The 21,453-nt window shown below is 46.3% G+C and overlaps 1 protein-coding gene across 1 annotated transcript in view; it reads left to right on the top strand.

The window, feature by feature from the left end:
• The window catches only part of IRAG2 (inositol 1,4,5-triphosphate receptor associated 2), a gene marked incomplete at its 5' end in the record, with an annotated part of 67,781 nt that overhangs the window by 24,433 nt on the left and 21,895 nt on the right, over positions 1 to 21,453 (top strand). Inside the window, 12 exons of the mRNA XM_079992036.1 lie at positions 1,280 to 1,393; positions 2,320 to 2,412; positions 4,910 to 5,073; positions 7,615 to 7,729; positions 11,756 to 11,948; positions 13,292 to 13,353; positions 14,201 to 14,272; positions 15,742 to 15,847; positions 16,685 to 16,826; positions 18,127 to 18,205; positions 20,079 to 20,116; positions 20,200 to 20,264. Coding sequence (XP_079848162.1) covers positions 1,280 to 1,393; positions 2,320 to 2,412; positions 4,910 to 5,073; positions 7,615 to 7,729; positions 11,756 to 11,948; positions 13,292 to 13,353; positions 14,201 to 14,272; positions 15,742 to 15,847; positions 16,685 to 16,826; positions 18,127 to 18,205; positions 20,079 to 20,116; positions 20,200 to 20,264 — 1,243 coding nt within the window. The remainder of the gene's footprint in view (positions 1 to 1,279; positions 1,394 to 2,319; positions 2,413 to 4,909; positions 5,074 to 7,614; positions 7,730 to 11,755; positions 11,949 to 13,291; positions 13,354 to 14,200; positions 14,273 to 15,741; positions 15,848 to 16,684; positions 16,827 to 18,126; positions 18,206 to 20,078; positions 20,117 to 20,199; positions 20,265 to 21,453) is intronic.

Here is a 21,453-nt window from a genome sequence, read left to right as displayed (position 1 = left end):
AGAAGAATTTGCAGTCTCCCCCCCAAAATGGTAAACAACTGTGGCTTGCCCCCCCAAAAAAGCTCAACAATTTAGGTTCCCCCCTCCCCCGCCAAATGGGTAGATTACTACTAGTTTTTTTAATCTGGGAGTAGATTGCAGTCTCTTGGGAGTTGGACATCCCTGATGTGACTAGGAAGTGAGACAGAGACCACTACCTTGCTGTGTTCCAGACTGTCACACTTTTGCACAGATCTCTGGCACATTTCTGTGCCTTTGAACAACGAGTGCACCTTTCTAAATAAGCATGTAGTTGCACATGCAGCTAATACAACTGCATTCAGCTCCCCTGCTCCCTCTCCCTTCACTGTCCCCGTCCCACCCCCCACCCCCCACCCCCGGTGCTGGGTTTTAGATTGGAAGCTTCTCGGGGCAAGGGCCTGACTTCACATGCTCTGCAAAGTGCTAGGGACACTGGTGGTGAGGTGACATCCAGCCAAACAGATGCACCTTTCCAGAACAACTTGGAAGCAAAGTTTTATGCCCAGGGTAGCCTCGGGCCAGTGTTGAAACTTTGGCAGATGGTTGAGCTTGTATCATATGGCTGTTGGGATACTGCCAGGGAGACGGGGGCATCAGGCAGGCCCCCAGCTGGCTCCAGCCACCGGCCGGCAGCTGGACGATCACCGGTCTCCCTTGGAACAGCATCAATCAGTGACACGAGCCTCAGATACATTTAGAGACCGGTGCACGCTCTGTCAGCAGAGTGAATAAATCTTCTCACAGCAGAGGAGGCAGACAGAGCTATGTGTAAGCAGTATATTACAGCATTTTATTCAGCAGCAGGAACAAAGGAAAAAACATGTCTACTTCCCTTCGTCTCCAGCAAAACAGCAGAAATGCAAAAGCTATATACAAACGGAAGTTCCCAGCAGTTCTGTGCTGGAAGTAAACAGGCATGTGACACACAACAGTCATGGCTGTACCATTTTAAGGTGGAAGAAGAAGAAGAAGAAGAGAAGAGTTTGGATTTGATATCCCACCTTTCACTCCCTTTTAAGGAGTCTCAAAGCGGCTAACATTCTCCTTTCCCTTCCTCCCCCACAACAAACACTCTGTGAGGTGAGTGGGGCTGAGAGACTTCAGAGAAGTGTGACTGGCCCAAGGTCACCCAGCAGCTGCATGTGGAGGAGCGGAGACGTGAACCCGGTTCCCCAGATTACGAGACTACCACTCTTAACCACTACACCACAGAACTATATCCTAACAATGGCCCCTTTCTGATTGCTTTTCTATGCAGGTCTCTGGAATCGAATGGACTGCACTGGATGAATCGCTGGATCGGGAGGTTTTGCTGCTCCTGCAAGGGCCGGAGAGAGTGGGAGAAAAATTCAAGGCCACCGTTCAGACACTGGTATGGAAAAAGACTGTGGGTGGAATAGCAAATGGAAGACTGCAAAACCGTTCCAAAGCTTTTGCTCATCTCAGAACCTGAGCAAGATGCTTCTTCTCATTCTCCTGAAAATCCTTTTCTTCTTATGCCGATTCATAGCTATCCCCAGTATGTTAGTGCTGAAAGAAGCATTTAGAGTGGTGCAGGAAATCTAGATTCTTCACCACATATGTTTGCTTATAGGCTTTTGATAGGCAGGGAAATAATAGCTGCTGATATGTATGCTTATCTGTTTAGCGCAGTGTTTCTCAACCTGTGGGTCCCCAGATGTTGTTGGACTACAACTCCCATCATTCCTAGCCAGCATGACCAGCGGTCAGGGAAGATGGAAGTTGTAGTCCAACAACATCTGGGGACCCACAGGTTGAGAAACACTGGTTTAGGGGCTTAGGACTTTGAAACAGTCCTATTCCTTCACAGGCACTGCATATAACTCTTTTAGAGAAGCAAATAGCCTCTCGTTGCTAAGGTTCCACATCAAAAGAGCTGCGCAGGTGAAATATACTCGGAGTCAAGAGTGGATTTCATGCACTTTATTCAGCTCATAGTGGTGAGGAGGAATGGAAGTTCCCCCAGAATGTCTGCTTTATATACATTATTTACACAATGGGCCCCACGTGATTGGCTAATTCCGGGATTCTCCTGTAGGCCAGTCAGGTTGCGGAGTCACTTCCACCTGGAGCTGGATTGGGTGGCTCCTGTGGACCAATCAGACTGCTGCATTCTGGATCCTATTGTTCTAGGACCAATCAGACTGCTGCATTCTGAATCCTATTGTTCTAGGACCAATCAGACTGCTGCATTTTGGATCCTATTCAACTCAGTACATAACAGCGTGTTACCGTTTAGATATGAAAGTTCATGGGACGCGACCTTTTTCTTTACAGAAGCAAGAACTTTCTCGGGTCGAGGAAATAGCCGTCCTGCAGACAGAGGGCTTTGAGGCCAATATGCAAGAAGCCCATACGAAGAAGCTCATGGTAAATGTTACTGAACGGCTAGAAAGGGTGCTTTAGGACACCTCCCCACTGTCTGAATTACAAGGGCTTGGGCGGAGCTTACAGGGATGTGTACTGGCACAAAAAAATCCCTTTTTGGGGTTTTGTAACTTCTTTCACAAAGCAGTCCTTCACATTTTTAACATTCACACTCAGTTCGTTTGTATTCTTGATCTTGATTTGTGTTTCCAGAAAGGGGCCTACTGTTCCGAATTCAACTGGGACCCTGTTGCCCCCCCCACCCCAGGGTGCTTGGCAGAAGGTGTGAATTTCTCTCCCCCACCTGACCATTTCAGGTTATGGCTGGGGTTTTTTGGAGGGGTGTGGTGATCACACAGGGTCCCCGGACGTTTGACGGTCTATTGACCCTGTGCCACCACTGTGATTGCTTTCTTCGCTGCCACCAACCGGTTTCCCTCGGGTACACACGGAGTCCAGACAGTTGTTAACATTAACAAATAATCAAGCTTCTTTTTAGAAGCATGAACAAGTTTATGGTTTCAGTTAATTTTTCTTGTCAGTTTCTTAAACTTAGTTTCATTACTGTCTTATTCGTTCCTAACAACTTCAAGCTGATTATCCCAACTATGTATCTGACTCCACCTAACAGTTCCTCTCACTCTCTCACAACCCAACTCGACCAACCCACTATCCTCCCTCTTCCTTCTCCAACTCCCAACTCTCAACTAACTTCCACACAACTCCGACTCTAACTCTAACTCCTCCTATCAGTTTCTCTCTGGCCAATCACATCACACTCATTTAACCCTTTCCTTATGACCCCCCTAGGAGGCAAACGCCACAAGGGGGTTACCCCTCCATTTAAGTGAATGAAGAGTCCTGGCACTTCCGACAGTGGCAGACTTGGGTACAGTCATGCCTCATGTTACGTTTGCTTCAAGTTGCGCATTTTCAGGTTGTGTCCCGTGGCGACCCAGAAGTACCGGAAAGGGTTACTTCTGGGTTTCACTGCTTGTGCATGTGCAGATGTGCAAAATGACATCATGTGCATGGGCAGAAGCGGCGAATAGCAACCCATGCGTGCGAAGATGCAGGTTGTGTTCTTTTCAGGTTGAGAACAGGCCTCCGGAACGGATCCCGTTTGCAACCAGAGGTACCACTGTACTGTGGCACTCATGCAAGGCCAAAAATTACCTCCCCCCCCCCTTCTGCTGCTATCCCGAAGCTGTTAAGTGAGGCGCTGGGTTTGGGGAAGGAGGCATGAGTCTCTGACAGGGTGCTAGAGCCCTCCCACCTTCACCCCAAAGCTGGGAAAGCTCTAAGAAGGCTTTGGGAAGGAGCGGGGAGGACTCTAGGACCCTGCCAGAGCTGAAGCGGGATGTGCCCTGATTGGCTGTGTAGTTCTGAGAGAATTTTTCCTCTGTACGTTTGGTTGAATGCTTCCCTGCTATGTATGGGTCCTCAAGTAAGAAAGACCATACCTCTGTTCCTTTCTCCTCAAATTATGTGCCATTTTTCATACACTTGAGCATTGGAAAGTCCTAACAAGATTTTGTCCTCTCTCTGGACTCTGCATTATTGAAATATACTCGGAGTCGAGAGTGGATTTCATGCTCTTTATTCAGCTCATAGGGGTGAGGAGGAATGGAATTTTCCCCAGAATGTCTGCTTTATATACAGGGGTACCTCGGGATGCGAACGGGATCCGTTCCGGAGCCCCGTTCGCATCCTGAATGCAATGTAAGCTGCAATGGCACGTCTGCATGTGTGCGGGTCATGTTTTGCCGCTTCCACGCATGCACGTGACATCATTTTGAGCATCTGCTCAAGCGGCGAAACCTGGAAGTAACGTGCTCTGTTACTTCTGGGTTGCCGTGGAGCACAACTCAAATGCGCTCAACCCGAAGCACATTCAACCCGAGGTATGACTATACCTTATTTACAAAATGGGCTCCACGTGATTGGCTAATTCCGGGATTCTCCTGTAGGCCAATCAGGTTGCAGATTCACTTCCACCTAGAGCTGGATTGGGTGGCTCCTGTGGACCAATCAGACTGCTGCATTGTGGATCCTATTGTTCTAGGACCAATCAGACTGTTGCATTTTGGATCCTATTCAACTCAGTACATAACAATTATTTAAGTGGCTTCGCTAACAGGATGCAAGCCAGCCTCTTCTTAAGGACCTTTACAGCAATGCTGTACTTTTTTTTGGGGGGGGGGGGTGAGAGGTGACTTCATTTCCCCATCCCCCAACATAGGGACCGCAGTCTGTCTCTCCCCACCCACCATTCCAGCAAAATAATTCCCAGTGAGCAAGTACAAAAGAGGAAGCAAAACAATTATGCAGTTATTACTACATTCAGGTTAATTTTCGTTTCTATTTATTTGATCCAAATTTAAATGGGAATGGGCCTTTTTCAGGTTAAACCAGCACACATTCATAGCTAATAGCTTGCTAAGTATTTCTTCTGAACACTCTGTATTGGGTTCTTTTTCTTGTTAAAATGTCAATACAGGAGCTCAAGCAAGATCTGGTGAAGAAAAGAACTCTCTGGCTTCAGAGACTTGATCTCTTGGAAGCTCAGAAGGACTCGTTGGACAAGGAGCTTATAAAGATGGCGGGAAACCTGAGGAGGATGAGAACGGAACAGCTGCACTTGAAGAAAGCGCTTTCATCCAGGTTATTTCACCCCTTCCTTCTCCTTCTTTTAGTTTTTAGTATGTGCATGTTGGGGATGGGGCAGAAATTTGATTCAGATTGCAACTTTCACTTCCTGAAGCAACAGGCAAAGCGAAACACACAGACGTCCTTTGAGATTTGCTATGCAGTTCTTAAACCAAAATATACGTACATCAGTTCTACTGGCAAAGTATTGGAAGATGCAAGAACTACCTACTCTGGAAGAATGGCAAACAAAGGTGATTGACTTTATGGGACTGGCCGAGATGACGGGCAGAATCCGTGACCAGGGGAAAGAGACAGTGGAAGAGGACTGGAAGAAATTTAAAATATATCTTAAAAATAATTGTAAAATTGAGGAATGTTAAGATGTCAGGGGGTAAGAGGTAAAGAATTGCAGCAGTAATTAAAAAAAACTAAAGGAAACTTTATGAAAGGGAATTAAGACAATGGACCTAAGGGTTGCTAAAGAACCATTAAACAAGGATGCAGGGATGGGGAGGTATGGGGAAGTCAAAAGAAAGAAGGGTATGAAATGATGATTTTGAAGCTATATTGTTCTAATTGTTTTGTGTGTTTTGACTTTTTTGTTTTTCTATTGTTTATCTTGTTTTGTTTTTATTATCTGCCTGAAAAACGAATAAAAATTATTTAAAAAAAAAAAACAAAACAAAATATACGTACATCAGGGGAAAGCCGTGTGTGCCAGCAAAAAGAACATAGAAGAGTGCATTATACGGGGGGAAATTGTTTGCAAGAGGAGGTGTATATAAGGCAAAAATACATAGGAAAGTGTGTGCGTTAGAAGAAGCAGAATGTTGAAAAACTTGCACATGAGTGTTTCTGGTTTTTAATTGCAAGGCTGCAAAAATGTGGCAAACTAAACTTACTACTGGAAAATGAGAAACTGAGAGAAGACAGATTTGTTTTCAGTAGAGTGTGTGCGAGTGAGTGTGAGTGTGAGTGTGAGTGTGATTGTGTGTGTGTGTGTGTGTGTGTGTGTGTGTGTGTGTGTGTGTGTGTGTTGCTGTGAGTCCCCGGGGGGGGGGTGTCAGTCTGAATGATACCCCTGGGTTCCTACCCAAACAGTAATCCTGTATTTGTCAGGTTAGGATCTGTAGAAGGAGGCTTGCTAAATAGGTCAAGGTAATGACCATGGCAGCTCAGTTAAGTATCCAACACCTGCACCTTCAAGGAATGAGTTCGGTTGCCACCAGAGGCACCAGGTTGCCTCCATGATTGAAGCACGTTGCTCACGTGTGACGACATGCATCACATGTGTGTGCCATCACATCCTCTGGAGGAGGATGAGTGCTCTGGCAGAGCCGGGAGCTAAAGCTGTGATGCGCTGGGCCCCCTCAACATGGAGGGTTCACGGGTGATCGAAGTTCCGGCTGGGGACGTCAGGACCAGGGGCAAGATGGCGGGGTGGGAGCAGGAACAGGGGTCCAGAAGCCAAGAGTCAAGAAGCCAAGGGTGCAAGGGTCAGGAAGCAAGGAGTCACAAAGTCAGGAGTCCGAGGATCAAGAAGCAGGGAGTCAAGAAGCCGAGGTTCAAGGATCAGGAAACAAGAAGCCAAACGCAGCAAGGCAGGGAGCGTGTTGCTGTGGCAAAGAGCCGAAGGGAAATGCTGACCTTATATCCCTTCCCAGCTCTTGCCACCAGGTGTTGTGAGGCCGCGCCTTGCCTCTTCAGAACAAACTTAGGAAGTCCTGCAAAGTCCTATTGGTCACAGGGCCTGGCTCCTGCACACACACCTGACAGAGGGAGCTGGGCTCCCTTCAGACAAACATGGAGGGAGCCAAAGACATCTCACCCCCTAGATTGGTGCATCTGGTTGCCACAGAGTCACTTCACCTGGCTGGATGCCACATCATGGAGCAATGGGTCAGCATGTCTGGCTGTTAACCAGAAGGTTGGTGGTTGGAGCCCACCCAAGAATGGCTGTAGGCAGAATTGCTGCATTGCTGGGGATTGGAATAGATGACTCTCAGGGCCCCTTCCTACTCTATGATCCTATTATGCTAGAATGAGGAGCAATAGGCCAAGCAGGGCTGGGTAAGTGAGAGTTGTGTGTGAGAGAATTTCAGCTGAAGCTGGAGGAACAGAGACATGTCTTGCGTTGTGCTAGATTTAGGGCTCCCCGGAAACCTAATGGAGAAGCAAGATCTGTTGGGACGTTAATGCTTGATATATATTTTTTCTACTTTGGAAATTTCTTGAATTCTGAAACTCTTTGCTAATCTGGCATTTGTGCCTAAGGGATTCGACTCTGTTGAATGGGACAAATGAGTCCCTGTGTGTCATGGGCCCAGTTACTTCTAAGTGGTGACAGAGAAGAGATGCCTGGTAGGAGAAAGGGAGCTAGAAGAACATGGATATGCACAGGTGTAGGAGATGGGCAGGTGTACCCAACAATGCTTCTAGGTTTGGACTGGCCATATACCATCAAGCAGAATTTTAAGAGGAAGCAATTACATTTCTGTGCTACTCTAAAATCCTCTGTGTGCCCTCAAGCTCCTCTTGCCTTATATCCCTTAGGCAGCATGAACTGGAGTTGGCCAGACGGCTGAAAGAGGACACTGTGTCAGAAGGAGGCATCTTGAGATCAGCACTGCAAGAGCTAACCCAACAACTTGAGGATGCCAGCAAGCGGGTAAGTGCAGCATGTTGTGCTGCTCTTGCTTTTAAGACTTTGCATACAGGAAAATGTATGAAGGACAACTTTGGAGGACAAGAGCAGGGTGTGGAAGACATTGTCTTGTTTGGAGCCTCAGAGAAGGAAGGCCTAAAACTGAGGCAGAGACAAAAGAGACAAATCCTATTGTTTGTTGTTTAGTCGTTTAGTCGTGTCCGACTCTTCATGACCCCATGGACCAGAGCACGCCAGGCACTCCTGTCTTCCACTGCCTCCCGCAGTTTGGTCAAACTCATGCTGGGAGCTTCAAGAACACTGTCCAACCACCTCATCCTCTGTCGTCCCCTTCTCCTTGTGCCCTCCATCTTTCCCAGCACCAGGGTCTTTTCCAGGGAGTCTTCTCTTCTCATGAGGTGGCCAAAGTATTGGAGCCTCAGCTTCAGGATCTGTCCTTCCAGTGAGCACTCCTTCAGAATGGATAGGTTTGATCTTCTTGCAGTCCATGGGACTCTCAAGAGTCTCCTCCAGCACCATAATTCAAAAGCATCAATTCTTCGGTGATCAGCCTTCTTGATCATCCAGCTCTCACTTCCACACATCACTACTGGGAAAACCATAGCTTTTACTGTACGGACAAATCCTATTACAGAGTGGCAATTGGATTTCCATATCCTGCTTGGTATGTGTGTGCGATGATTCAGCATCCCCTGTTTTGAGGTACTTGTTGTGGTGTTGGTGGGACTAGAGCTACTTCCTCCTTCTCCTTTTTCTTTAAAGGCAGCTGACTCTAGTGCCCCTGAGTGCCTCTGGCAGCATAGGAAGCTGCCTTATATGGAGTCAGGCCAATGGTCTATCTAGCTCACTATTGTCTCCACTGTCTGGCATGGTCTTGCCCGAGGTTCCAGGTGGGAGTCTTATTCCCCATCCCTACCAGGATTAGACCTGGCACCTTCTGCATGCAAAGCAGATGGTCTACAACTGAGCTATGGCCCTATTCTTAAAGGCAGCAGAAGCCAGAGTTCTGCTCCTTGTGCTGAGTTTAAACTTTAAAAGGTAAAAACTTAAAGGTAAAGGATTTCCGTACACCCATGTACAGCCCATGTATTCAGCGCCTGCATGGGCTGTGTATCGAAAGTGTTATGTACTGAAGTTCTCACCCTGGGCCAGCAGGGGGATACTATAGATAGTTATGCAAATGAAGGATCGAAAGTGACGTCCAGTGATTGGATAGTTTTAGAAAGTTGTTACAGTAACGTGGTACTGGAGCTCTATATAAGTAGGCTGACTGAGCCCTTCAGCTCTGTTCTGTTCTGGCCTCTGAATAAAGAAGAGCTGTTTGAAGAATCGCTGTGTCGTCTGATATGTTCACCCACAACTTAACAGAAAGCACCTCCTCCGACCTTCCGATCATAGGAACGTAGGAACAGCAACACAGCATTCCTGAGGAATAGGTCCTGGTGCAGTGGACTCACATTTGCTATTGTGAGCACCTCAAAAGCAGCAGAGTAACGGAAGCAAAGCTGTGCAGGTTTTGTTGCATGCCTAATTTATTTTTCTAATTAAACAAATAAAAGAACATAACAAACATGTACGAGAGATGCAGCTCTCTCATACTGCCATCTTGTTGCTAGATAAATCAAAGAAAATCCACAGTACTATGGATGGAAGTCTGGAAGAGTAGTTTTCACCCCCTCCTTTCTCTCAGACAGAAAGTAAAACAAACATGATCTGGTGATCCTTGCAATGGGAGGGATGAAAATACTGACAAAGGACCCCTAGACGGTTAAGTCCAGTCAAAGGCAACTATGGGGTTGCAGCGCTCATCTAGCTTTCAGGCCAAGGGAGTCAGCATTTGTCCACAGACAGCTTTTCGGGTGATGTGACCAGCAGGACTAAACCACTTCTGGTGCAACGGAACACCATGACGGAAACCAGAGCGCACGGAAACACTATTTACCTTCCCGCTGCAATGGTACCTATTTATCTACTTGCACTGGCATACTTTTGAACTGCTAGGTTGGCAGGAGCAAGGACAGAGCAACAGCAGCTCACTCTGTCACGGGGATTCGAACCACCAACCTTCTGATCGGCAAGCCCAAGAGGCTCAGTGGTATAGACCACAGCACCACCCGTGACCCTCAAACTTTAAAAATAAAAAAGAGGAAAAGGGAAACCCATCCAACACAAAGTTGGGCAAGTCTCCCCTCCCTCCAAAATGGAATTAATTGCTGCACACTCCCTAATAGGGGCCTCCTTTTGCTCCATTTTGCTGTTGACCTGAAATCCCCATCCCAAAATTGCATGAACCCTGAAATGGGGCAAAAAGAGTCCAGCCCTATCAAGAGGGAAAGGGACCTCTGGGATAGCTCAATCAGTAGAGCATTAGACTGTTAATCTCAGGGTCGTGGGTTTGAGCCCCCATGTTGGGAAACCCCGGTCTACGTAACTAAAAACCCTCTGCAAATCTCCAAGCTTTTTAGGCAGCAAATCTCTCCCCCAGCCCTACCTGCAAGTGCCAAGATTTCAACCAAGGAATCTTCTGCAGGCAAGGTGGTGTACTTCTATCACTGAACTACAGTCCTTCCCTAGGGACGCGGGTGGCGCTGTGGGTTAAACCACAGAGCCTAGGACTTGCCGATCAGAAGGTCAGCGGTTTGGGTCCCCGTGACAGGGTGAGCGCCCGTTGCTCAGTCCCTGCTCCTGCCAACCTAGCAGTTCAAAAGCACATCAAAGTGCAAGTAGATAAATAGGTACCGCTCGGGTGGGAAGGTAAATGGCATTTCTGTGTGCTGCTCTGGTTTCGCCAGAAGCGGCTTAGTCATGCTGGCCACATGACCCGGAAGCTGTATGCTGGCTCCCTCGGACAATAAAGCGAAATAAGCGCCGCAACCCCAGAGTCGGTCACGACTGGACCTAATGGTCAGGGGTCCCTTTACCTTTACCTTTTACAGTCCTTCCAATGAATCTGGATCCCATTGAAGATTGCCAACGTCTTGCCAAGTTTGGGCCCAGGGGTGAGGAGGGGGTGTTAATAATAATAATAATAAATTTATTATTTATACCCCGCCCATCTGGCTGAGTTTCCCCAGCCACTCTGGGCGGCTCCCAATCAAGTGTTAAAAACAATACAGCATTAAATATCAAAAACTTCCCTCTGGGCAGCTTTCAACAAAATATTAAAATACAATAGTCTATTAAACATTAAAAGCTTCCCTAAACAGGGCTGCCTTCAGATATCTTTTAAAAATAGGATAGCTGCTTATTTCCTTGACATCTGGTGGGAGGGCGATCCACAGGGCGGGCACCACTACCGAGAAGGCCCTCTGTCTGGTTCCCTGTAACCTCACTTCTTGCAATGAGGGAACCGCCAGAAGGCCCTTGGCGCTGGATCTCAGTGTCCGGGCTGAACAATGGGAGTGGAGATGCTCCTTCAGGTATACAGGACCAAGGCTTTAAAGCTTAGGGCTTTAAAGCTCAGCACCATGCGTCGCACATCACAACTCCAGTGCACACACATGTGAACTTGGAGTGCCTGGGCAGGATACAACCTGGTATTCTTCTCCCTGCTTCACACAGAATGCAGCTGCTGAGATCGTTTTGATCTGTTGATAACGGTAACGCTTCAACATGCAGTGTTGGGGAAGAGGTCTCTTGGTGATGGAATAAGAACAAGGGTTTAATCTTCATCTATGAAGTGCTAGAGGGCCTGACCTTTGCGGTTGCTGGCAAGGTAGCCCTTGTAGAGTGCATCCTGTGTGTTTGGGGAAAAGCAGAACCTGGGCGTTTGCTGGAACTTGCAAAATTCTGAATGCAGAGGAAGTCTAAGCTGAGAGGAAGGGTTGGTGGCTTTTAAGCGCCTTATGCAGGAAAGAAGCGACTTGACACATACATCTGCTCAGAGAAAACCAACAGAACCTGCGAGTGTTAAAACTATATATATATAAAGAGGCAGATCAGGAGTTCATTGCTTCCGGAGAGAGTGAGCAGATGCATTTCGGCTTTTGTTTGTGTGAGCTCTGCTGAGCAGTCTAGAAGCGATCTTGAAACTTTGCTGACTTGCTGTTGCTCCCGCAGGCTAAGGATCAGGAGAACGACCTTCACGCTGCCAGCCTGGAAGCAAGGTCTTTGCAAAGGGAGCTAGAAGAGAGCATCGCTGAGCAAACAAACCTCCGGAGTGTAAATATAAACTTAACACGCACTTGCCAGGTGCTGGAACTGAAAGCTAAAGAGCAGAGCAGTAAGTATCGCTTGAAGTTACTCTTTCCGTGACTTAAGGGCAGCTGGCATGTGTTCTTTGGCCTGAATGAAAATTGGAGTGTTTGCTTCACTCTGGGTTTCGTCCTAAAATACCCAATCTTACCATCAAATTTTTGTGTTTTGTTTTTCATTTTGAGCCGAGAACCATATTGCAATATTCAGAGAAGTACAAAATTTCAGAACATCTACTTGTGCAAAGAGATGTGCTTATTAATGGGTAAAAATTATCCAGTGTCCATGCATTGGGAGTGATTTGAAGGATCCAATTGGAGCCCAATGTATTAAGAAGGCAGAACAATCTGACTCTCCTTACCCAGCTGTGACCTTGAACACATCTGAGAATTCGTGCCTCAAATGCTGCTGCTTGGAGGATGCAATTTTTTTTTTTTTTATCTATCTCTTTAGATGCTGTCCAAGTGTATTTTTGCGTTTCAAACAACTTTTCCTCCTGCCTCCTAGGAGAACTTGGTGCAGAGTTCCTCTGTTAACAAAGTGTTAATAGAGGCATATCATTGGTGTCTATTCTGAATCTCGCTCAGAAATCAACATTTGCCTGTCCTTATGTTTTTATGTGAAAGTGGTGCCAAGGTCTGTTGTGGCCTAGCCACAGTTTCTTTAGGCCTATCTGTTATTGTTGGTGCTATATATGTATATGAGTTCCTGAATACCAAGGTCCAAGTTTGGGGCAAGTACTCTTTGATGAGACAATCCCGGCAGAGATTTAAAGTCACAAAATATGTAGCAAAGTAAAGTGCGGAAAGAGAGACCTTTAAAATATGCCTATCCAAGTGAGTTCCAAAATTTCCCTCTCCCCACAAAATATGAAAAGACTACATGTTTGGTAAGTTAAAAATTGGTTTACTTACAAACTCTTCAAAGGTCAGATTCATATGCTTTTGCATACATCAGTCAGATAAGTTGCACAGGCAGTAAAACATAACTTACTTACAAAGTGGTGAAAGTTCCTAGTTTATTGGTATAGGAAGTCAAGAGTGACTGGTGAGAGCTAAGCTGCAGGAACCAGCTCAGACCTCTTCACACGCTGAGCTTCTAAGGTAATCTGCACAGGGAACAATAGGCTTGATTACCTATTTCCTCCCTAGGTAAGAGAAGTGACATGGCTAAGCCTGATAGCACAGTTTACTCTATGGTATTAACCCCTTCATGCATTAATTAGACTTAAGCATGTTGGTTATATGTGGCTGGTTATCCCACCATTTTTGTACTCATATTGGTGGACTGCTTTTATTTTGGCTAAAGAAGACAAACCCTTGTATAATTTGGATAGTTTCTGATCAATCCTTGCAACGTCTTGCTTCTTAGCTGCTCTTGACTCGCTCAGGCAGAAGCATTTTGAAGGACTGTTATGTGGAGTTCTTTGTCAGGTATTATTATTATTATTATTATTATTATTATTATTATTACTGCAAAGTTAGTGAACCCGAGCAGAATTGTGACAACATCTGTGGTTTGCTGGCTACCTTAAAGGTAAAGATAAAGGGACCCCTGACCATTAGGTCCAGTTGTGGCCGACTCTGGGGTTGCGGTGCTCATCTCGCTTTATTGGCATACAGCTTCCGGGTCATGTGGCCAGCATGACTAAGCCACTTCTGGCGAACCAGAGCAGCGCACAGAAATGCCATTTACCTTCCTGCTGGAGTGGTACCTATTTATCTACTTGCACTTTGAGGTGCTTTTGAACTGCTAGGTTGGCAGGAGCAGGGACCAAGCAAGGGGAGCCCACCCCGTCGCGGGGATTCGAACCGCCGACCTTCTGATCAGCAAGTCTGAGGCTTTGTGGTTTAACCCACAGCGCCACCCGCATCCCTCGCTGGCTACCTTACCCATCCCAATTTTATAGTGTTCTGCACTGCAAGCTTCCTTCCAAGACGTTCTGTTTGCTTGCTGTAGTGTAGGAAGTTGCCCAGCACTTAATTGGATGGTTTGGCCCTCTAGTCTTTCCCAGAAGTCTCCTCCAGCCTTACCTGGAGATGCCAGGGATTGAACCTGGGACCTTCTGCATACAAAACAGATACTCTGCCACTGAGCTAGGGCAGCTCCCCAGTAGGATTTGGGGATTTCCTCTCTTGCTCCAAGCATTGACGTGTCACCTCTAGTACTGTATTGTCGGATAGAATATAAGCCACACCTCCAAAACGATCTCACGTGTGATGTCAGGACCACTTGACCCAGGATACTAACACCCTGCTGAAAATTCTTTCAATTAAACAGAGCTGTGCCTGTGATGATGAGAGTCCTTCATCCAGCCCAAATGTAAACGAAGAGATAAGAACAGGGCAGAAGGTAAGCCCTGGCAGCTCCTGACTCTTTAAGGGAGAGCGTGCACGGTGTACGAGAAGTGGAACAGGAAAAAGTAGCTTCCTCTTATTTGAAGTGCAGCTTTTCACCCTCTGAAAACCCCACAGCAGAGATGATGCAATTCATGAACGTTTAGGTACATGAGCTGGGCGATATATCAACACAGTGGTACCTCAGCTTTTGAGCATCTCAGAAGCTGAACGTTTTGGAACCCGAACAGCGAAAACTCAAAAGTAATTGCTTCCATTTTTGTTTTTTTGTTTTTTTTAAATGATATTTATTGAGATTTTTCAACAAGAAAAAAGGTTACAGAAATAGTAAAAAAAGAATACAAAAAATGCAAAACCAGAAATAAAGGGGAAAAAAATAAAGAGAAAAAAATCGTTAAAAATAAATCCCTCTTTCTCTTATCTTACCACTCATTTACTTATTTTCATGACTTCCTCACACCTCCCTTTTTTGTATTCCATTTAATAATTAGTTCAGCAAATCCATACCCTCTTTGTTTACTCTTAATTTCTTATCTTCACATATTACAACTTCAAATTTTCATCTAGTATCAATCCATTTTTACATATTCCTTTTGCCTTATTGCTAAAACCACTTCCTTTCATTCCAACATCATTAACATTCAATAATTTTGCAGTGTTTCTGTAAATAGTCTGTAAATGCAGTGTTTAGCTGGTTATGAACTGCCCTAAGATCAACAGATGAAGGGGTGGTATATAAATTAACTACTACTACTACTACTACTACTGAACCTAAACTAAGGGCCCATTTACACATACCTTTCCCCCCATACTTTCTGGGTCCACAATTTCCTGATCTGTGTCTGAATGGTCTCCCCCCCCGCCCCTTTTGCCTTATCACTTTCACCAGGAAAACCAGCTCTTTCATGCTAATCAGAACAAATGGAAATTTGGGTTTTCTTGCATTAGAGAGTGGGCTTTCATGGGGGAAGCAGTAGGGCAAAAAAGATAATAATAATAATAATAAATAATAAATAAATAAATAAATAAAAATAATAAATAAATAAATAAATAAATAAATAAATAAATAAATAAATAATACCTGCTCAGCTACAGATTGGAAAAACATGAACCTGAGCCTAGAAAGAATGAAGGATAATGAATGTGGGTGAGCCAAAAATCTTAGAACTCAATGCTTCAAGATTTCTAGGGCTTCCTTAACAAAACCATCTCCATTCCCGTGAAGGAAACTGCAAAGTTATCTTATCGTCCTCTAACAATGGGGATGTCTTCGAGCTAATGCTCTGTTTTTTAAAAGGTGGGTGGAGATGACTACAAAATTGTCCTTCTAACCCATGTGCCAAGTGCTAGATTGCTCTCTGTTGACAAAAGCTCCATCAGCTAATCGCGTGGCAAGTTCCGGGTTTTGAGGCGGGGCAGTGGGAGTAAGAAGGCTTATGCCTTAACTTTTTCTTCTTCACTTAGAAAAACTGCTGCTACAAAGGATTCGGGTACCAAGAGAATCTGCTGTTTGACTTGTCCTGGTCACATGCTTCAAGGCGCCGGTGCTTGCAATATTCTCCACTACTAGGTAAGATTGAAAATGTATCCCCTTTATTCTTTGAATGATGCAGTTCAGCAGGGATAGTGCAGGCTTTTCATACCAACACAACGTAAAGCCCTTTCCTAGCCATGAGTACCTTTATTTTGAAAGCATCCTTTCAGGTGACAAGAAAGACTGGAAACCAGATGCACCGTGTTCAGCAGTGAGGACTGAACTACTTTTTAAGGATAAACATGTTGTCGTCGTCCCCTCTCAAAACAAAATGAAACAAAAGCATGCAGCACCCAGACCTACGTTGATGAAAATAGGGTACATTTTGGACCCTGTTTTGGAATGTGTCACCAGTCCAGATTGGGGGGCCCACACAGTTTTCTGGCTGAAAATCCCTACCCACCCACACCCCAATATGTAGTCTAGTCTTCAGTGAAATTTTAGCTAGCTAGTTCAGCCCCACGTGTTTTGAGAGGCCTCTGAAAATTGCCAGTTAGTTAGCCTTTGTTCTGTGGGATTCTGGGAAAGCAAGGTTGCAGATTGTGGCTCACCCCATACATTTCAGGCACAATTGACACCCATGTTGAGGCATATGGCCTCACCCATGGAACCTTAGAAATCATAGGTTGTTAAGGGTGCTGTGATTTGTAGCTCTGGGGGGGGATATACTATAGTTCCCAGGATTCCTTTGCGGAAAGCCATGTCCTTTAAATCTACTCAGGAAGTGGTGAGCTCTTTGTTGGTGGAGGTTGTTAATCAGAGGCTGGGATGGTCATCTTGTTAGAGAAGCTGTTGCAAGTCTTCTGCACGAAGCAACAAAGTGGATTATACGACCTCGAAGCCCATCTATGGTTCTATGTATGCTTTTGACAGATGCGTTGGCCCTTGATCCTCTCCAGCTGATCCAGAGGAGCTCTGTGTCCAGGGCCTTTGAAAATACGAGAACCCCGTCTTCTTCTGGACAGAAACATCTGAGAAATGGCTCCATCTTCGATGTGAATCTGGAGGGGCACAAGTAAGACCAGTGGCCAAGTTTTTTAAATATAGGCTCCATGGGCACTTCTTCTCTGAATGAAGCTGCCATCTTGGACAGAAATGCCTCCAATGTCTCACTCTTGTCACTGGCCAGGGAACAACCAGGGCAAGGCTTGAGAAGCCCAAAGGTTCACTAAGTATAATGAGCAGAGCTGGCATTGGAGGAGGGGGTCCAAAAACGTCAGTCTGCCATCAGCCTGTCCCAACCTCCCCACTTTTGGAGGGACCAGTCCAGGGGCCGGCATGGCCTCCCTAAGTCTCAGTGTTGCAGTTGCAGAACTCAGCAAGAGGAGAAGGATGCAGACAAACCTAGATTTAGTTGACCCTACCTCTCATTTATGGGATGCAAGTGGCGCTGTGGGTTAAACCACAGAGCCTAGGACTTCCCGATCAGAAGGTCGGCGGTTCGAATCCCCACGACAGGGTGAGCTCCTGTTGCTCGGTCCCAGCTCCTGCCCACCTAGCAGTTTGAAAGCACGTCAAAGTGCAAGTAGATAAATAGGTACCGCTCCGGCAGGAAGGAAAATGGCGTTTCCATGCGCTGCTCTGGTTCGCCAGAAGCGGCTTAGGCATGCTGGCCACATGACCTGGAAGCTGTACGCCGGCTCCCTCGGCCAGTAAAGTGAGATGAGTGCTGCAACCCCAGAGTTGGCCACGACTGGACCTAATGGTCAGGGGTCCCTTTACCTTTACCTACCTGTCATTTGCTCTGGATCCATCCAGTAGTTGTTCTCCCTGCCTCCCCCCCCCAATCCCAATGGGCACCAGCCACCCCTGAGAGTTGGCAAACCACATTTGTAAGCTAGTGAAATAATAATTCACATTGCCATATAAAGTTCTGGGGGTGGGGGACCCTTAAGGCCATTAAATCCAGAGTCTTAAATTGCAGAGAGAGCTCAGTTGGTAGAGCATTTGACTCTTAATCTCAGGGTTGTGGGTTCAAGCCCCACGTTGGGCAAAAGATTCCTGCATGGCGGGGGGGGGGGTTGGACTAGATGACCCTTGTGGTCCCTTCCAACTCTACAATTCTGTGATTCTGCCTGAACTATACCACTGGCTATGACACCCGGAACAAGTAGATGTCTGCCTAAGTCTGGCTTGTTTTCCACTCTGGCCTACAGCCACTTCCTCAACACTCTTTCTGCGTCACGGCCAGTGGGCCTGTTCACCTATGTAAATGCTGTAGATAAAAATATCCCCTGTGCAGCTTGCTTTAGGAGTAACGATGGTGAAGTGCAATGCTTTGGCTGCCTCATGCAAATGAAGCTTTCTGCCATCAGGTGCGATGCCCAGTCTGTTGGTAACCAGACCGATGCAGAGCTTGCCTTAGCCAGAAAGATGGATGCAGACTCTACCAAGGTTAGTCTTCTTGAACTCAAGTTTCCCATCAGTTTTGAGTGACAGCACAGCTTCTCTGGGAGAAAACTGGATAGTTTAAATCCAGTGGGTGGGGGCTACAGTTTGTCATGTGGGGAGAGAGCTTGGGGGGGGGGTTGCTGCGGCAGAATGGTTCCACAACAAGTTTATTCCCCACCTCCACGGTGGAGAAGCTTTGTGGGTTCGTATTAAACTCTCTGAAATACCTGTATCCTGGTTCTTCTGGGAACAGTTCTGCAAGACAATGCACTGTTGAAAGATGTGCTTAACTTTCATTCAGGGCATGAGCTAAGGAAATACCAGATCCACATTAAGTGTAATGCGATGTGCTTTTTTTCAAAGGGGTGAGGATTAAAAATCCTAACCACTTTAAGGTTGTGTATGCACAATACATTTAAAGTGCATCCACCCTCCAAAGAGTCCTGGGAACTGTAGCTTGGTCAGGGTGCTAGGAATCATAGCTCCGCAGGGGTTAAAGTTGCAAACCAGACCTGTGATCCTCCGATGAAGGGCTATGAGCAACATCTGAGCTATGAGCAGCAGAAGTAATTAGATTATAATGTTGTGGTTATGGTGTAATAGATAGAAGGTAAGGTGTGGCAGAAGGGGAGGAACAACTGCATGGGAAACGATAAAAACGAGAGAAAAGGCAAAATTGGGTTTTGATTGCATATGTTAAAAATGTAGAAACTTAATAAAACACAAAAGGAAGAAAGAGTGGGTTTTCCTGGGGGAAACAGTGGGACAAGCAGGAGTCGGGATGAGCCCAAAGTTATACAAACGCTAACTAAATAATAAGTGGCCTCTTGATTTTTCTTGGCCCTGAACCTTGTATGAATTTACGACTCAGTCTAGCTGGGGCCACTGGGGGAACTGCCCCCTATAGGGAAGGGGAGGAGCCCGTAAACACATCCAAAATAAATAGTGACGGTCTGGGATTGGATTTTTAAAATGCCAAACACAACCCATCAAGTTTAGAAGGGAAACGCTGAGTGTCTTCATGTTTGTTTGCCTTTAATGGCTTTTCTAGGGCTCTCATGGTTACTTGAGGTAACTGGATGGTGAGCTGAAGAGGTCTGTGGTTTATTTTTGTAGCCTTTTCTTGCAGCTGTAGGAAACAGCTGCTGCTGCTGCAATGGCTGGGAACAAACTAGCATGCTTTCCGCCAAAGCAAATAGAATGCAAATCCAGATCGTGTAATAGCTAAAGATTTGCATGTCAGTACGCTTATCCAGTTAGGAATCTCTCTCTAATACTCAACCAGCCTGCCTTCTTGTTTGAAATGCTTCTGGGATTTGATCCAGGCAGCGTGGTGTTAACAACTGAAGAGTGTCCTCTTCCTGCTTTGAGTATATATGCTAAACATATAATATATGTTAGAATTCCTGCTTCATGATTGCAGTCATGGGATTGTTGTCTATCACATGACAGTATATGTTTTGACTCCACAGAGTGGGAAGTGACGGAGACTGGATGTTTGTGTTACTGTGTTCCGTGAAGTGGGACTATCGTCCTTTGTTCTTTTTCTCTCTGCTGTCTGATGCTAGAGAGAGAGGGAGCCATGTTGCAGTGCTCCGCGTGTGTTTATATGTAAATAAAGTAGATTAGCCAAAATGCTGAGTTGCTGAAGTCTGTTACGCAACTGAGAAGACTCTGCAGATCCCTAAGTGTGCCGGTATCGGTTGGCATCGGTCACTGTAATGTTTGGGCAGAAAAAAGCTTTTGAAGCTCCCAAATGAAAGACCAGGAGGGAGAAAACATGCCAGTCGGGCATGTTTCTCTACCAGGGTCCTACTCGAGTGTAGGATGACCTCCTAACAATTTATATCTCTCTATCTCTCCCCACCTATCCCAGGAGAGTGATGCTGGACCATTGACAGATGTGCCATCTAGGTGAGAATGTGTGCATGCATTTCATAGTCCACTTCCATTCTGATGTTGAACCATGCATTCAAATTGGGCCCTTGTTCTTTTAGCAGCGAACAAAGTCCACCCCAGGCGATTTCTTCCTCCACTTCAGAATGCACTAATGGAACACATGGTAAGCAACAACCTGGATCTTGCTATTGCCAGATGTATGAATTACTTTTGTGGGTGGTTGGGGTTTTCACATCTGCCAGGAAGGAAATACTATGGAGGAGATGAGGAACCTGTGGCCCACCCAAACATTGCCGGGCTCCAGTGCCCAACATCCCTGGCTATGCTGACTAGAGCCGGTGGGAGTCAAAAGTCCAACAACCTCTGAAAGACTGCGGGCTCCCTGTTCCTACAGCTGTGATCTAAACCACTGAGCCTCATGAGCTTGCCGATTGGAAGGTCAGCGGTTCGAATCCCTGCAAAGGAGTGAGCTCCCGTTGCTCTGTCCTAGCTCCTGCCAACCTAGCAGTTCGAAAGCACGCCAGTGCGAGTAGATAAATAGGTACCGCTGTGGTGGGAAGGTAAACGGCGTTTCCTTGCATTCTGGCTTCCGTCATGGTGTTCCATTGCACCAGTAGCGGTTTAGTCATGCTGGCCACATGAGCAGGAAAGCTGCCTGTGGACAAATGCTGGCTCCCTCAGCCTGAAAGCAAAATGAGCACCGCAACCCCAAAGTCGCCTTTGACTGGACTTAACCATCCAGGGGGTCCTTTACCTATAGCCTGGAGAGCTCAGTTGGCAGCCTCTCAAACCTTCTAATCTGTGGGCAAATCCAGACAGCCTGTCTTAGCTGGAAATCTGACAGCACCACTGTTAGGAAGTCTGCTGTGCCACAGCCTGGAGTCAGGGGCACATGCCTTGCATGCACAAATCCCTGGGTGTGTTGAGTTTTTGTAAGGTCCTGGGTAGCAGGGCTGGAAATGACCTTTGCCTGACATCTTGGAGAACCACATCCAGATGCAGACTGGACACCGTAACTAGAAGGAAATGATTCTCCAGAATTGCATCCCTTAACAGCAGGTGGTGTGGCAAGGCCCCCAGACCAGCCCCTTGTTAAAATAAATTCACACGGACACAGAATATTTAGTTTAAGGTTATTGGCAAAACTTTAAGCCACAACTTTACTGAATTACAGAAATGTGGGCGGTATTGGCTTAGTGATTGGCATAGACTATACCGGACACCTGCCTGGTTTGCAGGAAGTCAATAAGGGTAAACCACCCTGTCAGGGAACTGCCATCGGAGCCAGGAGAGGAGGTAAGGCACACCAGCGATGCAGGAGAAGGGCCCAGCAGGGAGAGAGAGCACACTTC

Source organism: Podarcis cretensis, assembly GCF_951804945.1.
Source record: "Podarcis cretensis genome assembly, chromosome: 10".
NCBI lineage: Eukaryota > Metazoa > Chordata > Lepidosauria > Squamata > Lacertidae > Podarcis > Podarcis cretensis.
The sequence above is the reverse complement of the archived record's forward strand: the minus strand, read 5'-3'. Positions and strand labels throughout refer to the sequence as shown.